At 40.5% G+C, this 19,847-nt stretch overlaps 1 protein-coding gene and 1 pseudogene across 4 annotated transcripts in view; both read left to right on the forward strand.

Annotated features, from left to right (window-relative positions):
• The first annotated feature begins 841 nt into the window (after window positions 1-841).
• The window catches only part of LOC102931528 (protocadherin gamma-C5), a 361,684-nt gene continuing 342,678 nt past the window's right edge, over window positions 842-19,847 (forward strand). For 2 of the 4 annotated variants that reach the window (XM_043552919.1, XM_037907129.2), the window contains exon 1: window positions 842-3,505. In XM_043552919.1, the coding sequence (XP_043408854.1) occupies window positions 1,043-3,505 (2,463 nt within the window). In that variant the 5' untranslated portion in view covers window positions 842-1,042. Of the gene's footprint in view, window positions 3,506-15,651; window positions 17,617-18,270; window positions 18,556-19,847 lie in introns of those variants that run through there. The other 2 variants (XM_043552918.1, XM_043552928.1) reach the window with 2 other exon arrangements.
• Window positions 8,323-12,408, forward strand: LOC114019585 (annotated as a pseudogene).

Consider the following 19,847-nt stretch of genomic DNA (forward strand, 5'->3'; position numbering starts at 1 on the left):
TCACCCTGCGTGACACAGCACAAATCTGTGCCATTGTCCTCAAGTGGCCTATTTGATTTTTCCTTCCTAAAGGAGGGTACTTTGCATTTGTCTTTATTGAATTTGATTTTGTTGATTTCAGAACAATTCTCCATTTTTTCACTGTCCTTTAGAATTCTAATCCTGTCCTTCAAAGTGCTTGCAATCCTTCCCATCTTGGTGTCATCCATATTTTTAAGGAAGTTAAGAGTATTTTTAAGGAAGTTACATTTTAGCTGACATCAGAGCTCCAAAAACAGCAACACTGACAGCAGTAACAATACTCCACAGCACTAACAACACTGGGAAGGACAAACTGGATCCAAAAGCAATTTTCCAGACATACTATAGAGGCTATTTTATTTTACTGTTTGTTTAATGCCGGCAACTGAGCCATATGGAGTACAAGATAACCTCTCCCCCACAGATTTTACAGTCGAAGAAACAGTGACCAGACCTTTAGATATTCTGGGAAGCCTCAAGTCACATTAATATCGCGGAGAATTTTGGCTGCTTTGCACCTCTGAGTTTTCGGATTAGGCACTATTTGAAAAAAAAATAGACTAAAATGCATATTAAATATTCAGTATGTCTATTCTTGCTTTCCGTATTAGTATGTTTTCTAAATAGATTTACGTTTTATAAAAAAAAGTTTATTAATTCAGGATATCTAAAAAGAAAGCAATATAATAGCCATTCTGTAAAGGAGATAGAACCACCATCGAACAGATTTTCCAACCGGTTTTACGGCGAGGAAGACCTCATTCAGGCGCATGGTGGCGCTGTTGGCTAAGAAGGGGAAAGATTACAACAGGCGATCCTGGAGTCATAAGGCTAGAACGTAACAGAACCAGAATGCAGGAGCAGAGATACGGGTGCTTCGCCTGGTATCGCTGAGAAAAACAAAATTATAAAGGCGTTGGATTAACTGAATCCGTAGAAAGGAAATATACAGGCTAAAGTAAATCTTTCGGAAATCAGAATTCTGCAATGAATTTCCACTAGTGTCGTTATTTCCCGATCGATGTCTGTGTGTTCTTTCCTATTAAGAATGGCGGATAAGAAGAGGAGAACAACAATCAAAAGGCAAGTCGCTTCTCTCATTCTATTTCTTTGCGTGTGGGCCCTCGGATGCGAGACGGTTCGCTATTCTGTGCCTGAGGAAATGGAAAGCGGGTCCTTTGTGGCTAATGTAGCAAAGGATCTAGGGCTAGACCCGAAGAGACTGTCTGCTCGCAGGGCCCGTGTGGTTTCCGAAGGAAGCCGCCAGCATTTCCAGCTAAACAGCAACACCGGGGACTTGTTTATTAAAGAGAAAGTGGACAGAGAGGAATTATGCGGGGAAGCGGAGCCCTGCATGGTGCAATTTGAAATAATCCTGCAAAATCCCTTACAAGCCTATCCCGCTGAGATAAGAGTTTATGATATAAACGATCATTCTCCAGTATTCTCAGACAAGGAATTTATTTTAAAAATCCTGGAAACGTCTGACCCTGGGTCTCGATTTCCCTTGGAAAATGCCCAGGATTTAGATGTGGGAAACAACAGCCTCCGGAACTACAGCATTAGCGATAATAATGACTACTTCCATATTTATACGCGGGTTCGGAGTGACGGCAGGAAATTCGCAGAGCTGGTGCTAGATAAACCACTGGACCGCGAGGAGCAGCCGGAGGTGAGTCTAGTGCTCACGGCCGTGGATGGCGGCTCCCCCCCGAGGTCAGGCACAGCACAAATCCGTGTCATTGTCCTCGATGCCAACGACAATCCCCCTGTGTTCTCTCAGACCACTTACAAAGCTCGAGTTCTGGAAAACAGCCCCAAAGATTATCTGGTTGTCACTGTTTCTGCTACTGATTTAGACGAGGGAAATTATGGGGAAGTATCCTATTTTTTTAGCCAGAAATCCAAAGAAAACAGTAAAACCTTTCATATAAACCCAGTGACAGGGGAACTTCGACTCACAGGCCAATTGGATTTTGAAACGATTGAAACATATGAGCTAGATGTTCAGGCCACAGATGGCGGGGGGCTGTTTTCCCACTCCAAAGTGCTTGTGGAGGTGCTGGATGTGAATGACAATCCCCCGGAAGTTAAAGTAACGTCCCTCATCAGCCCCATACCTGAGGACTCCTCGCCTGTAACAGTGGTGGCGCTTTTCAGCGTCAGAGACCGGGACTCTGGGAACAACGGGAGAACAGTCTGCTCCATAGAAGATGATCTTCCATTTTCTTTGCAAACAACTTTCAAAAATTCCTACTCTCTAGTGACTGAATATGTGCTTGACCGAGAGAAAGTATCGGAGTATAATATCACCATCACAGCCAGGGATTTGGGAACTCCCAGTCTCTCCACTGAGGAGAGAATCGTCGTGAAAATATCCGACATTAATGACAATTCCCCAGAGTTCAGTCAAACATCATACACTATGTATGTCCGAGAAAACAATGGCCCAGCCGTCTTGATAGGGAAGGTCAGCGCTTTTGATTCGGACTCAGAGCAGAATGCCAAAGTGACATACTCTCTATTGCCTGCTGAGGTAGGTGGCCTTCCGCTTCTCTCCTATATCTCCATAAACTCGGAAAATGGGAATGTGTACGCTCTGAGATCCATGGATTATGAACAGATAAAAGAGTTCCAGGTCACTGTGAGAGCTGCAGATGGCGGGTCCCCTCCACTGAGCTCTGAAGTCATTGTCCGAGTTGTGATAACTGATGAAAATGACAACGCCCCCTTCATTTTATACCCTCTGCAGAACAGCAGCTCCCCCGCTAATGACCTGGTTCCCAGATCGGCGGGGGCGGGTTACCTGGTGACGAAGGTGGTGGCTGTGGATAGGGATTCCGGTCAGAATTCTTGGCTTTCCTATCACTTGTTGAAGGCCACTGACCCAGGTCTCTTCACTGTGGCTTCCCAAAATGGTGAAATAAGAACCACGAGGCTAATAACAGACCGAGATACGATGAAGCAAAAACTCATTGTGCTTGTTAGAGACAGCGGAGAATTGCCCCTTTCTTCATCTGCAACTCTGAACATAGCTCTGGTGGAAGGCTTTTCGGACGCATACATGCAGTTTACAGATGTAGCTGTGGAAGAGGAAGAGAATGGCACATTAACTCTGTACTTAATAATTTCCTTGTGTTTAGTATCGTTTTGTTTTTTTATTTCAGTGATAATATTTATAATTATCAAGCTTTATAGAAGAAGGAATTATGGAGAAAAATACATGTCTGCTTCTGGCAATTATTGTGGTGATAGCAACTTCCAGAATAATTTGGTAGATGTAACGGGTAACGGAACTCTGTCTCACAGTTATCGTTATGAAGTCTGCTTAACATCTGGATCAGGAAACAGTGAATTCAGATTCCTCAGACCCATTATCTCCTCTCTTCCACCTCAGCATGGCAATGCTGGAACGGACTCTGGAAAAGAACAGGATCTTCTTACTAACTTTGATCTGACCATGGACATGAAATCAGCGACCCAGGTAAAATTAACTTCTCATTCTCTATAGTTTTTTCTTATTTTTTTTATTATTGATTTAACATATGCCCACATTAACCATATTTAAAGAAAACATCATAAATATTTCCAATTATTCAGAATGCTACTTTTATGTTCTGTTGGTTCTTGCAAATGAGTTTAGTGTTGATCTGTATATATTTAATGTTTCGTAGTCTGTGTTTTGATTTAGAAACATTTGGAATATTAGATATCTTCAGAGACAAGTTTCGGAGAGTATTAATATACTATTGGTCCATTGAGTATGCACGTTATAAGGAAATGATTAACCTCCTAATCTCCTTTGGGGAAATAGTGTCCAAGTTGTCCACCTCTCCTCGTTTGGGGAAATATTCTTGAATATTCTAGTAGGGATAACTGGTTTTTGTCTTTGATCAAAGACTCCTGGTGTCATTAAAGAAACAGACTTTGTCAGAAGCGCGGTTTAACAGGGAATTGTAAATGATAAATTAATGCACCCAGCTATTTTCCCATTGTTACTGTCACCCAGGACCGAATTAAGGCAAAGGAGGCCCTAGGTATACTCTGTGGGGGCTCCATAATACCACTCCCACATTGTGACCCCACCCACATGGGAAGGCACTACCCTCCTTCTGCTGGGATGAGCTCGTCTTTCGGGCTAGCTGCTGTCTCAGGAATCAGTTGCACTCAGTTTATCTTTCTAGAGTTTTCCTTGCATACATGAGAGCTGGACATATCTTTAAATGAAAGCCGAGACTCTGATCTAATCACGTGACTCTAAGAGCTAGGGCCCTAGGAGTCTCTGCTGTTACTCGAATTATGTCATGTAGCCAACCTTAACTTTGTCATATTGCTTTATTCTGTAATGGAAATATCTCGATGCATACTATTGACTTTATATATATAGTGGATTGACTTTATATATACAGTGGATGTATAGTGCATTTGTCGAAAACATATTGAAAGCTGTAGAGTCTCAGGGTATATTGAATCATATCAGAATTCTATCTGGTTTTTAACTGATGTGTTAGTACAGCAGAAGACTATTTTAATGAATAGAAATTGAGCAACTGACCTACTTGGTGTTGTGAAATTAGTTGATGGTGTTGTGTCTTGTGGTATAGAACTTGCAAGTTTGTATTTACACTATATTTTGCAGTGTTTTATATATTTTTGTAATAAATAATGTAACTTAAATTAGTATTAAGGATTGTTAGAAATAGATTCCTAGAGTCAGAAATTGAATTTTAAAATCTTTCATTATGTTGTTATCTTGGCCTTTGCAGGTAGTTTTGCAATTTATTTCTGGTTTGATAACACTAGGTGATGAAAGATTATATGGCAGATTTCCAGACTTTTTCTTCTTTTGCTGTTGTAGAATGTTTCTAAAATGTGTGTGTGTGTGTGTGTGTGTGTGAGTTGGATTCAATTGACATTCACTTACAACCTATCTTAACTCTTGCTTTAACATATTTTTTATTTTGGAATTTTCTGCTCTAAAAAGGTTTAAAATCAGGTTGGCATATAAAAGCCATAAGAGTGGGGACCTGTTCTGACACATCTTTAGAAATCCACTGAAGTAGGGCTGCTGTCCTAAATATGTTAGCAAGTTGATAGGAAGTTTATGTTTTGAGGAGATTTATACATGACACAGAGTAGAGGATGAATGGGTGTGAGGATGAACGAGAGGGAGACATTATTCAAAGGGAAATCATTAAACATTTCAGATTATATATATAGAAAATGTTAAGAGTTTACAGTTTTAAAAACAGTGAAAAGACCATTTTTGCCAGTCCATCTTTATGCTTTCTATGACCCGTGGGTGTTTCCCATGACCCAATCCCATATCTGTCGCAACCCACTGCACTCCCATTTCTTTCATGGTCCTCTGAATTCTTTTTCTGTGATTACCTTCCTGACCCTACCTCCTGTCCCTTGTCCCCTTTCCATTCCCCCTATCATGTTTGCAGAAGGTTATGATTTGCTGGTTATGATTATGCTATCTGTATGCATGTATCATTGTTGTATTTAAAGTTATAAGTATTAGCTTTATACCTGGATTTCAAATGTTTGCCCCTGGGGTAACACCCACGAAGTAATTAGCCAGCATATCTTGGAGGGACTATTCAAATTGAGTGGCCCATCGAAAGAACATTTAACTGACAATGGACCATGGGAGACACCCATCTACACTTAATGGAATTTCCTGCTGTGACTAGGCAAAATGCATGGACATGTGACTTGCCCCTGTAACTCCAGACTCCATCTTGTTGCTGTGATTTTCCACAGTAAAAACAATGGAATGCCCTCCACATGGCAAAAGCTATAAAAGGCCCTGGAAACACCTCCATTTGGTTTTCAGTCCTGCTTCTTACCTATGGAGGAACTTTGCTACAAACTGAAGCTCTGAATGACCCATCCAAATTGTGGATGTACTCCAGAGACTTGACTTAAGCCAGCAGTTTATTCCATCACTGCTACAAGCCTGAACCAAGAACTTTGCCATTACTGGATATAATCGATTCCTTTAACCAATTTTAACTCTCATCTTTCTTTCTTTCTTTCTTTCTTTCTTTCTTTCTTTCTTTCTTTCTTTCTTTCTACAAATAAACCTTTAGATTTTAGATACTAAAGGATTGGCATCAGCATGATTTTTGGGTAAGATCTAAATTATATATTGACCTGGGTGTATGGCTGGTCCTTTGGGATCAGAAGAACTTATTATTTGATGAAATGGGTTGTAAAGAACCACTCATCTCTGAATCCAGTGTTTTTGGTGGTGATATAAGAACTAGAATGCCTGAGGAAACTGCCTTTATGTTTTCTTGTTAGCCAGTATGGTGAAACAGGAATTTACTTTTGTGGCTGGTTTGGTATATCTTATATAAGAATAACCATCAATTCTGGGTTGTGTTTGCCCTATTTCTTAGCAGTTCATCCTGAGTTTCGATGAATTTCTTCCCCATTAATGAGTTTCCTCTTGTAATGCTGAGCAGAGAATTTTCTTTTATTTCCATCCTTGGGGAAGGGAAATTCATGAACTTGTTCAGGTCCATGTTCCATGCGAATTTGCCGCACACTGTCATCACATCTGGGCCATGAAGCTGGGTCCCCATACTGTAACTTGTTTGTAACTTCCTCATCCTTTCTTCCTTCTACTTCATTTACTTCAATTTCTGCATGTGTCTCTGAAGGTGAATAAATTTTCTCCACTTCCATATCAGTCTGATGCTGTGAGCTGCCTCCAGCTAGAAGTAAGTTTCCATCATCTTGAGTTTCCAAACTGCTTTTTTATGGATGTGAGCTACCCTCATCTCGAGGTAATATCCCTTCATCTTGATGTTCCAAACTGCTTCCATGCAGATGTGAGCTAACCTCCTCTCCAAGTAAAATTCCTTCATCTGGATGCTGTGAACTGCTTCCATGTTTATTTGGATTAAAGAGAAGATATTGCAGGAAGGACCCCTGCTGTTTTGCTTGGTCATTTTCCTTCTCAGCCTTTCGTTTATGATACTCAGCTCCTGAGGGTTTTCTTTTTCCTCTTTCTGCCATGGGGTATTTGAATATTGTTATGTACTGTGCTACCGACTGCAAGCATTATAGCATTAAGGATGGCTGACACACCCACCACATGGTTGGCAATTTAAACCACATTGCAGCCATCCCAACACGTCTTTTCACTGCTTAAAGGTTCAGTGATTAGTAACATACACTCACCTATTAAAACAGTTAGTTACAGTGTTTACATGGAAACAAAATGACCTTTTTGACGTTATAACCTGACACCTGTTGTTTGGAAAGTAATCCCCTTCCTCATGGGTGCCCGCTTGGAGTGTGATGTCATCACTTTCATAGTCTATTAAGCGTTAATGCTGTTACTTTTCTTTTATGGACCTTATTTATTACATGTGAACCAGTTATAACAAAGAAAAGTTCATAATTATACAGCCTGATAATAACGCTATGGTTTAATAAAGCTTAAAGATACTCACATTTTGGATTTATAATGCTGAAAGACGTTATTCTTTATTCTTTGGCACTAAGAAACACAATTTTCCACAGTATTTGTTTGATTCTTAACCATCTACCTGCGATGTGTGTTAAAATGTGTGACATGTATCAACGTCAGACATGTATCAACTTGTGATATCGCTGCTCTACATGAATTTCCGGCTATGCGACCTTGATGTATATTCGAGTTAGGTGTCACTAGCATTGCAGCTCTTGCCCTGGTGGATGTGTTTCATTGTGGCTGAGTTATTGCTTATCAAATTGCAGAGTGGGTCATCTTGACCCTATGTCGCAAATTGAAAAAAAATTCGCTAAAATATTATTTATTTTTGCAGTAAATAAAAGATTTGACATATTAATAAATTCTCAGAAATGTAGAGAAATGAATTATACGCACACGGGAATTGAAATAATGACATCTTCATTATTTTATTCACTTCCGGTTATTACGTCTGGTGGCACTGCTGCCCAAGAAGGCATAGAAAGAAAACAGCGGCACTGGGGACTCCATTGCTCAAGGAGACTGCAGACAAGCAGGAGAACTGACATGATCAGTGTGGTGCATGAGAGGCGATCATAGCATTGGGGAAGAAGCGCTGAACAATGCATTTTAGCAAAAGAAGGAAACCATTCACAAGCCCAGCTACTGCTGATGGATGTATGACGATAGTTTGGAAAGTAACAGCCTTCACTGAAGGGAGTTTATTGTCTGTATGATGAAAAAAGTGGGCTGCTCGGGAGAAACGGGCGTTGAAAAGGCAAGTCCTGTGTCTGGTTCTTTATCTTTGTGTGTCGGTGGCAGAATCGGAAATGATTCGGTATTCTGTGTCTGAATAAATTGAAATTGGGTCTATTGTCACTAATATTGCAAAGGACCTAGGACTTAAAAATAGGAAAACTGTCTACTCAGAAGGCCCAGATTGTTTCTGAAGGAACAAACAGTATTTTGAAATCAACCGTGACACCAGCGATTTGTTTATCAAAGAGACAGTGGACCGAGAGGAGCTGTGTGGGCAAATCGACCCATGCACAGTAAATTTGGAAATATTATTGGAAAATCCATTGCAAATGTACCCAGCTGAAGTGAGGGTTTATGATATAAATGATCATGTGTTTGTTTGTTTGTTTGTTTTAAAGGAACAGTTTTTAAAAATCCTGGAAACATCTGCCCCTGGATCTTGGTTTCCACTGCAAAACACCCAGGATTTAGACGTAGGAAATGACAGTATCCAGAACTACAGCTTTATCTGTAATGCCCATTTTCACTTGTATGGCGATGAACATGGTGATGGCACTGGCAGAAATATGCAGAGCTGGTGCTGGATAAAGCATTGGATAGAGAACATCAGCCGGAGGTGAGTCTGTTGCTCATGGCTGTAGATGATGGTTCCCCTCTGAGGTCTGGTACTGCACAAATCCCTGTCATTGGTCCGGATGCCAATGACTTCTGCAGAAAAGGAGGGTACCCAGAAGTCACCTACTACAGGACAGGCCCAACAAAGAAAGCCACTAGCCGTCAACTACAGCCCCCAACTAAAACCTCTCCAGCGCATCACAAAGGATGTACAACCTATCCTGAAGGACGATCCCTCACTCTCACAGATCTTGGGAGACAGGCAAGTCCTCACTTACAGACAGCCCTGCAACCTGAAGCAAATACTCACCAGCAACTACACACCACACAACAGAAACACTTACCCAGGAACCAATCCCTGCAACAAACCCTGTTGCCGTCTCTGTCCGCATATCTATTCAAGTGACACCATCATAGGACCTAACCACATCAGCCACACCATCAGGAGCTCGTTCACCGGCACATCTACCAACGTGATATATGCGATCATGTGCCAGCAATGCCCCTCTGCTATGTACATTGGCCAAACCAGACAGTCTCTATGCAAAAGAACAAATGGACACAAATCAGTCGTCAAGAATTATAACATTCAAAAACCAGTAGGAGAACACTTCAATCTCCCTGGACACTCAATAACAGACTTAAAAGTGGCAATTCTTCAACAAAAAAGCTTCAAAAACAGACTCCAATGAGAAACTGCAGAACTGGAATTAATTTGCAAACTGGACACCATCAAATTAGGCCTGAATAAAGACTGGGCGTGGATGAGTCACTACAAAAACTAATTTCCCCCCTCCTGATACTCACATCTTCTTGTCAACTGTTTGAAATGGGCCACCTTGATTACATTGAACTCATTGGCACTACAAAAGTGATTTTTCCTCCCTTCTTGTCAACTGTTGAGAATAGCCCACTTCCACCTTAGTTGAATTGGCTCATTAGCACTGACCCCCCACTTGGTAAGGCAACCCCCATCTTTTCATATGCTGTGTATTTATACCTCTCTACTGTATTTTCCACTCCATGCATCTGATGAAGTGGGTTTTAACCCATGAAAGCTTGTGCCCAAATAAATTTGTTAGTCTCTAAGGTGCCACAAGGACTCCTCATTATTTTTGCTGATACAGACTAACACAGCTACCACTCTGAAACCAGTGATGAGAAGGTGGATATGAGTCAGCAGTGTGCCCTTGTTGCCAAGAAGGCTAATGGCATATTGGGCTGTATTAGTAGGAGCATTGCCAGCAGATCAGGGAAGTGATTATTCCCCTCTATTTGGCACTGGTGAGGCCACATCTGGAGTATTGCATCCAGTTTTGGGCTCCCCCACTACAGAAAGGATGTGAACAAATTGGCGAGAGTCCAGCGCAGGGCAACGAAAAAGATCAGGGGGCTGGGGCACATGACTTACGAGGAGAGGCTGAGGGAACTGGGCTTCTTTAATCTGCAGAAGAGAAGAGTGAGGGGGGGATTTGATAGCAGCCTTCAACTACCTGAAGGAGAGTTCCAAAGAGGATGGAGCTCGGCTGTTCTCAGTGGTGGCGGATGACAGAACAAGGAGCAATGGTCTCAAATTACAGTGCAGGAGGTCTAGGTTGGATATTAGGAAACACTATTTCACTAGGAGCTTGGTGAAGCACTGGAATGGGTTACCTAGGGAGGTGGTGGAATCTCCATCCTTACAGGTTTTTAGCCCGGCTTATCAAAGCCCTGTCTGGGCTGATTCAGTTGGTGTCAGTTCTGCTTTGAGCAGGGGATTGGATGATATGACCTCCTGAGGTCTCTTCCAACCCTAATCTTCTATGATTCTATGACAATCCCCCTGTGTTCTCTTGGGCCACTTACAAAGCTCAAGTTCTGGAAACAGCGCCAAAGATTATCTGGTTTCAGAGTAACAGCCGTGTTAGTCTGTATTCGTAAAAAGAAAAGGAGTACTTGTGGCACCTTAGAGACTAACCAGTTTATTTGAGCATGAGCTTTCGTGAGCTACAGCTCACTTCATCGGATGCATAGCATATCGTGGAAACTGCAGAAGACATTATATACACACAGAGACCATGTGTGTATATAATGTCTTCTGCAGTTTCCACGATATGCTATGCATCCGATGAAGTGAGCTGTAGCTCACGAAAGCTCATGCTCAAATAAACTGGTTAGTCTCTAAGGTGCCACAAGTACTCCTTTTCTTTTTAAAGATTATCTGGTTGTCACAGTTTCTGCTACTGATTTAGATGAGGGAAATTATGGGGAAATATCCTATTATTTTAATGAGAAATCTGAAGAAAATATCAAATATTTTCATATAAACCCAAAGTCAGGAGAAATTCGACTCCAAGGGGAACTGGATTTTGAAGTGATTGAAACATATAAGTTAAATATTCAGGCCACAGATGGCAGAGGGTGTTTTTCCCACTCTAAAATCCTTGTGAAGGTTGTGGATGTTAATGACAGTGCCCCAGAAATGAGTGTAACATCCCTCACCAGCCCCATACCTGAGGACTCCTCTCTGGAGACTATAGTGGCCATTTAAATTATCAGAGGCCGTGACTCTAAGGACAATCAGAGAACACTGTCCACCATCCAAGATAATGTTCCTTTTGTCCTGAAGCCAACGTTCCAGAATTACCAAGCTTTAGTGATCAAAGGCAGACTGGAAAGAGAGGGAAAAAAAATCATCCTACAATTTATTTGCAGTGGATTTCGGTTCTCCCAGTCTAAGTACCAAGAAGACTGTAACCATGGAATTGTCCAATATTAATGATAACCCCCCAATATTCAATCAAACATGCAACGTTAGGTATATCAAAGAAAACAACAACCCAGCTGTACTGATAGGAAGAGGAAATACCACTGATACAGATTCAGAGCAGAATGCCAAACTGACATACTCACGAGTGTCGAGTGAAATAGGTGACTTTATTTCCTTTATTTTCTTTTCTCTCCGGAAGATGGGACTGTATACGTTCTGTGATCCATGGATTATGAACAGATAAAAGAGTTCCAGGTCACTGTGAGAGCTGCAGATGGCAGGTCCCCTCCACTAAGCGCTGAAGTCATTGTCCGAGTTGTGATAAATGATGAAAATGACAACGCCCTACCCTCTGCAGAGCAGCAGCTCCCCAGCTAATGACCTGGTTCCCAGATCAGCGGAAGGGGGTTACCTGGTGACTAAGGTGGTGGCTGTGGATGGAGATTCTGGTCAGAATTCTTGGCTTTCCTACCAGCTGCTGAAGGCCACAGACCCACGTCTCTTCACTGTGAATTCCCAAAATGGTGAAATAAGAACCACGAGGCTAATAGTAGACTGAGATTCGATAAAACAAAAAGTAATTGTGCTTGTTAGAGACAGCAGAGAATCCCCACTTTCCTCATCAACAACAGTAAATATACTTCTAGTGGATGGATTTTCAGACCCTTATAGGCAATTTGTTGATTCATCTAAGGAAGCAGAAGATGAGCAAGACTGCACATTGACTGTGTTCTTAGTACTTTCCTTGTGTTTATTTTCTTTTCTTTTTCTGGTTTCAGGAATAATATTTTAGATGCAAGTCACATTTATTAAATGTACAACAAGAATCTGTATTAATTCTGTATGAAATTTGGAATTACTGTATGTGGTAATTAAAACACACTTTGCAGTCCACACTGTCTCTCTGAGGCTCCTTACTCTAGTAATCGTTTTTAAGGACAATGGAAGGTCGTTTGATTTTCTGTTTTTAAGTTTCTTTATGTTCTTTATGGTAAGAGATAAATATTCACTCATTTCTGAATGTGTGAGCAAGGAATATGTTTTCAATTGCCAGTAGTTATTTATTAGACCTGGGGATGCAACAATATGTTTCACACACTTCCACTTAGTTTTATGAGGCCTTAAAATAATTTTCCAAGAAGTATTCACTTCCAGTTTGATATTCAGAATTGTTAAACCAATTTTGTAGATAGGTCAGATGTCTTTCCATTTGCTTAGTTTATATGTGTAAGAAATTGCTGGTACGTGTGGCTTGTTCCATTTCACTTAAATCTTTTAATTTCTAAGCACTTCTAGACAATAACATTTCCCAATTCTGAACTTGCAATGGGCATAGAGTAGATTTTATAATTTTGATATAATAGTCTACTTTTTTTAAAAAAAGAGGGTACACCTTGTTGCCTGATCTTTTGGTTAGGTATTCTTAGAGTCATGATCTGGCAGGTTTCAGATGTTTCTAGATCAACCACAAAATTTTAGAATTGGTACAAGGAGGAGGACCCGGGTGTGTGCAGGAGAGACACTCACACTTAGGAAACACCCTTTGAAACTGTAATATTTTTATTAGCATTAGCAATATGACAAACACTACAATCCAGCAAAGTAGACTGAGATAATATAAAACAACTAGCATTAAGTGCATACTCACAGCACCCTTTGCAGGGACCTAAAATGGGTGAGACAGATAACCCTTGAGTAGTCCTAGTTCTGGCATAGCAGAAAGATCTCAGCGGCTTAGGCCTAGGTCAGTCCCTTTGTATTAATGCCTGATATCGGGCTGCCATGCATATTCATGAGGGTGTTCAGTCCCCAATATCCATATTTAAACTTCTTCATCCTAACAAGGTCAGGGTGTCCTTCGCTAACAGGCTACCTACCGTTTTACCTCAACTATATGAACAATTGGTTACCATAGCATTCTTGAGGTTGAACATCTGTGGATATTCATATCTTAAAGTACCCTAAATGAGCATAAACTGGTGTTTTGTGGTTACTTGTCAGCAGTTCAGCATACCTGTGTATCACAGCATTCCATTTTGTGACATCTTGTGATAGAAGCTCAGTCCTATTAGTTGCTTATACTAAGTGTTTTAGGCCTTGGTCCTCAATTAGATTAACTAAGCTATTGTCTTACAGGCTCTGAGGCCTGTAGACTTTTGCATTATCACTTTGATTTATACCTATAGCTTACCTAGCATATACCTACATCAATAGCCAAATGGCTAACTACAACTTTTGTTTGGAAATCCATTGGAATAAAGGAATGTAGGATGAAGGCTGTGGAAATTAATCTCTATTAGAAATTGAAACATAGGCAGAAGATTCATTTCTATGTACAATCAAAATAAATTGCCATTTTAGATATCTATGCCCTTACCCAGCAAACTAATGAGAGGATTTTACCCTTAATGAAAGAATTCTGGTGGCTTAGCGGGGTAATAAATGAAACAGACAACGAATACACTGCTCAAACAGGGAATGTATAGGTGACAGCTTCATATTTATTGGAATGGGACCATTTTATACTGGGTCAACAAAAATTGTACTCCTGATGAAAATGTGTGTTGAAATTCATTATGAAAATCTTTTGTGTGTTATCCCAAAAAATATTCCTGGTGAAAAGCCAATACTTTTTGGGAATTCACATGACATAAATTATTATTATTTTTTATATTCACATAAAAACAGAAAATTAATAGCACATGCTGAATACTCTTTGCCTTCCCAGAAAATTTCATCATTGTGATGGGGACATCAAACAATAGTGAACCTATTAAAATACAGATCTTCTCTCAACATCTCAGGAGGACGATAAACAGCAGCTACTAAAGTTTGGTCCTTATAACTTGGATTATAGAGCCTAAAAAGAGCTGGCTGGGGAGCTCCCTGGACCCTTAATGTTGATTTTCAAAAAGTCTTGAAACACTGCAGAAGTTCCAGAAACCTAGAAGAAAGCAAATGCTGTGTCAATATTTTGCAAGGGTAAATGGAATGACCTAGTGTAATGGTCCAGGGACTAGAGCCTGGGTCTGCAGAGCCTCAACAGCTGACATTCCCACATTTCTACCAGGAGGTCATAGAGAGCCACACCCAGGGAGCACTGTGGAGAGTAGGCGCCACAGTAAGTACCACCAAGGAAGTCAGAGTGACAGTACCCTGAAGCCCTCTCACTTGCCAAGAGCCCTATTTAACCTCAGGGGTTGCCCCAGGTAGTTGTCTGGGAAACCACATAGACTTTGGCCTGCTGTGACTTCAGACTTCACCTTGTCTCCTGATCTCCAGTCTTCATTCCCAGCCTGACTGATTTGATTATAGTTTATAAGTACTTAAAAGGGGAAAATGTTTGCTAATGTGCTCTTCAATGTAACAGAGAAAGATATAACAAGATCCCATGGCTGGAAGTAGAAGCTAAACAAATTCAGAAGGAGAATAGTATGTAAACTTTTAACAGTGTGAATAATTCACCATTGGAACAATTTATCAAGGGTTATGGTGGATTCTTCATCATCTGCAATTTTAAGATCAAGATTGGATGTTTTTCTAAAAGATCTTCTCTAGGAATTATATGGGGGAAGTTCTCTGTGCTGTGTCATACAGGAGATCAGACTAGATGAGCACAGTGCTCCATTCAGCCTTGGAATCTGTGACTCTAGTAATTAAATACAACTTTATGGTTAGCTATGGAAAGAAGTAACTGTTGTGAAACAATTAAGTACAAATTATAGTAAAAAGCATACAAAAATAAATGAATCCAGACCAAAAGAAATAAGGGTAAAATAAAAAGACCAGTTATAAATTTTCAAATTACTGTGGTTTGGGGAAGCATCTGCTTCAGTTTAAGTTATACTATTTTAACGTGTTTTACTAGCTAAAGGAGAATATTAGGAATTCAAGATTTCACACATCTCCTAATCTCAGATGTCTCTGATAGACATTCCAACTCTAAAAGGAACGTGAATTTTTAGAACTGAAATAATTTGGGTAACAGATTAATGAAATACTGTAGATATGATAGTTTAATCCTTTCATTTTTCAAGCACTATTCATATGTACTTACAAAATATACTAAAATGCTATGAAAAGAATCTCAATTCATGTTATTTTTGTTGATTCTATATAAATCTCGATCAACAAATCAAACAATAAATATTTTATGTGTTTAAATATGTCTAGGACACGACGCAACATACTATTTTATACATTTTTAAAAAAATCAGGAAAAAAAAATAACGAACATAAAGTTCAGACATCTGGTGGCGCTGTTGGCTAAGAAGGGCTTACAACTGCAGATTGTAATGCACTCCTGAGGAATGAAACATCCCACGACCACAAGATCAGACGTGCAGACTCTTTCTCTGGAATTGCTGAGAATACTACAAAGGGATTCAGATCAATTAAAACTCTAGAAAGGGAATATTGAAATTAAAGTACATCTTCCGGAAATAAGAATCCTGGGATGAATCTCGACTAGTGATATTATTTCAGGATCGCCCTGTCATGTGTTTTTATATAAACAATGGCGGATACCGAGAGGAGAACAGCATTCAAAAGGCAAGTCGCGTGTCTCCTTCTGTTTCTTTACGTGTGGGCCATCGGATCCGGAACAGTTCGGTATTCTGTTCCCGAAGAAATGGAAAGCGGGTCCTTTGTGGCTAATATAGGAAAGGATCTAGGGCTAGACCGGAAGGGGTTGTTTGCTCGCAGGGCTCGCATTGTTACTGAAGACGGCAGCCAGTATTTCCAGCTAAATGGAAATACAGGCGACTTGTTTATTAAAGAGAAAGTGGACAGAGAAATATTGTGCGGGCAAACTGACCCCTGCACGATGCAATTTGAAATAATCCTGGATAATCCTTTACAATCTTATCAAATTGAGGTGAGGGTTTATGATGTAAATGATCATTCTCCAGTGTTCTTGGAAAGTGAACTACGTTTTAAAATCCCGGAAACGACTCCCCAAGGATCTCGGTTTCCTCTAGAGAGCGCTCAGGACTTAGATGTGGGAAACAACAGCCTCCAGAACTACAGCATAAGCACCAATGCCCATTTTCGTGTGTATACCGGTGAACACAGTGACGGCAGGAAATATGCAGAGCTAGTGCTGGATAAAGCATTGGATAGAGAGCATCAGCCGGAGGTGAGTCTGTTGCTCACGGCTGTAGATGGCGGCTCCCCTCCGAGATCCGGCACAGCACAAATCCTTGTCATTGTTCTGGATGCCAACGACAATCTCCCTGTGTTCTCTCAAACCATTTACAAAGCCCGAGTTCTGGAAAACAGCCCCAAAGATGATCTGGTTGTTACTGTTTCTGCTACTGATTTAGACGAGGGAAATTATGGGGAAATATCCTATTCTTTCAGCCAAAAATCCAAAGAAAATAGCAAAACCTTTAAGATAAATCCAATGACAGGGGAAATTCGACTCACAGGCGCAATTGACTTTGAAATGATTGAGACTTACGAGTTAAACATTCAGGCCACAGATGGCGGGGGTCTGTCTGCGCATTGCAAAGTGCTTGTTGTCGTTCTAGATGTGAATGACAATGCCCCAGAAGTGATAGTAACATCCTTCATCAGCCCGATACTTGAGGACTCCTTGGCTGAAACAGTGGTGGCGCTTTTCATTGTCAGAGACCGGGACTCTGGGGACAACGGGAGAACAGTATGTTCCATAGAAGATGACGTTCCGTTTTCTTTAAAAACAACTTTCAAAAATTCCTACTCTCTGGTGACTGAAAGTACACTTGACCGAGAGAAAGTTTCCACGTATGATATAACCATCAGTGTTCAGGATTTGGGATCTCCAAGTCTCTCTACTGAAAAAACCATTACAGTGAAAATATCCGACATTAATGACAATTCCCCAGAGTTCAATCAAACATCATATACTCTGTATGTCCGAGAAAACAACGGGCCAGGGATAAAGATTGGCAATATCAATGCTTTTGATTCGGACTCAGAGCAGAATGCCAAAGTGACATACTCTCTATTGCCTGCTGAGGTAGGTGGCCTTCCGCTTCTCTCCTATATCTCCATAAACTCGGAAAATGGGAATGTGTACGCTCTGAGATCCATGGATTATGAACAGATAAGAGAGTTCCAGGTCACTGTGAGAGCTGCAGATGGCGGGTCCCCTCCACTGAGCTCTGAAGTCATTGTCCGAGTTGTGATAATTGATGAAAATGACAACGCCCCCTTCATTTTATACCCTCTGCAGAACAGCAGCTCCCCCGCTAATGACCTGGTTCCCAGATCGGCGGAGGCGGGTTACCTGGTGACGAAGGTGGTGGCTGTGGATGGGGATTCCGATCAGAATTCTTGGCTTTCCTATCACTTGTTGAAGGCCACTGACCCAGGTCTCTTCACTGTGTGTTCCCCAAATGGTGAAGTCAGAACCACTAGGTTAATAACAGACCGAGATACGATGAAGCAAAAACTCATTGTGCTTGTTAGAGACAGCGGAGAATTGCCCCTTTCTTCATCTGCAACTCTGAACATAGCTCTAGTGGATGGGTTTTCGGACTTGTATATGCAGTTTACTGATGTAGTTGAGGGAGATGAAAAGGATGACACATTAACTACGTGTTTAGTCATTTCTTTGTGTTTAATTTCGTTTCTTTTTCTAATTTCAATAATTATATTTTCAATAATAAAGCTACTTCGGAGAAGAAAGTATGGAGGAACATGCATGTCTGCTTCTGGCATTGTTGATGGCGATGGCAACTTCCAGAATAATTTGACGCGTAACGGAACTCTGTCTCATAATTATCGTTATGAAGTTTGTTTAACATCTGGTTCGGGAACTAGCGAGTTCAAATTCCTGAGACCTGTTATCTCCTGTCTCCCAGCTCAGCACAGCAATTCTGGAACGGATTTAGTGAAAGAACAGGATCTTGTTATTAACTCGCATCTGAATAACGAAATGGAATCTGCCAGTCAGGTGAGACTCTCTGCTGCTTAAGTATATTTCCCCTCTTTTCTAGCCCAATATGCAATTAATTATTGTTTTAACGCCTGTATAGATTTCAATAATATTAATTGAATTTTTATCTTGAAATATTTGCAGTATCCCTCTGTATTTCCTCCAGTATACATATGGTGTATGGAAGTGATTTTAATACTGGTGGGAGTTAATTATATAATTTTACTTGCTAAGGTTTTAGTTGAGATATCGGTGTTACTGTTTCTTAAATATGTTACCTTGTTATTTTCACGGAAGTGGAAATTAAAATATTTCTTTAAGTGTTACACCAAAACGGTTTCACTGATTGAAATATACAGAATAAATCTTTGAATGGGGAAGAGAGAGATATTGCACAAGAGATTCGGAGCTACCGGATGCAATAGAAGTCAGAGTGTGCGAAAATGAGTGATGTGTAATCAACTGCTTTGGGAGCGCCGAATTGTGCCCTTAGAAGAGAACGCTGTTGTCCTGGGCTGTCAACGTTTCACAAGGCGAGCTCTTCTCTTTCTTTTCCGAGGGCATTTGTAGAATGCAAATTCTGGCGGTGCTTAGTTTATACCTCTAATATGGAAACAGTTCCTCTCTGTGATCGATATCTTGGAATCGTAAAAGAAGACCCAGAGAACAGTCAAACTCCATTAATGAAAGTTTTTTAAATATAAATGAATGGTTTTATGTTATTCTCCTTAAAATTATCCTGTGCAGGGAGTTAATGGTGTGTTTTCCAATTCTTTGCGCATTCGTTGTTTCCGGAAAGCTGAATCAGCATAATAATTCCTCCTATCCTGCTAAATGTATCAGTAAATTGCATTGCTTTTTTCTTTTCTTCCTTGGTATTCTCTCTGATTTAGAGCCCAATTAACCGGTTATAGAAAAGAGAAACTAGGAAAAAATAAATACTCAAAATATTGATAAGTAGATAATCTTTTGAGAAGCTATAAAACATTAAAATAGTAAAGTCTTATTATCTTGAAAAAATATGGCATAAAATAATCCGTTTTGCTGAAGATTTCAGAGTCAATACAGAATGGTTTAATAGTATTTTGACAAGATGCACTGAGGATAAGAAAATAACTTCATTTTGAAGGTTACTACATCCTTCCGTTTGTACCGTCTTTCCATCTGCCTGCCCCTCCCTCTCTCCCTCCTTCCCTCCCTCCCTCTCTCCCTCTCTCTCCCTCTCTCTCTCTCTCTCTCTAATGCTTCAATTTCGGTATGTTATCTGAGTACCAATTGTGTGTGTGTATGTGTATACGGGCGCATACACA

Source organism: Chelonia mydas, chromosome 8 (assembly GCF_015237465.2).
Source record: "Chelonia mydas isolate rCheMyd1 chromosome 8, rCheMyd1.pri.v2, whole genome shotgun sequence".
Lineage (NCBI taxonomy): Eukaryota > Metazoa > Chordata > Testudines > Cheloniidae > Chelonia > Chelonia mydas.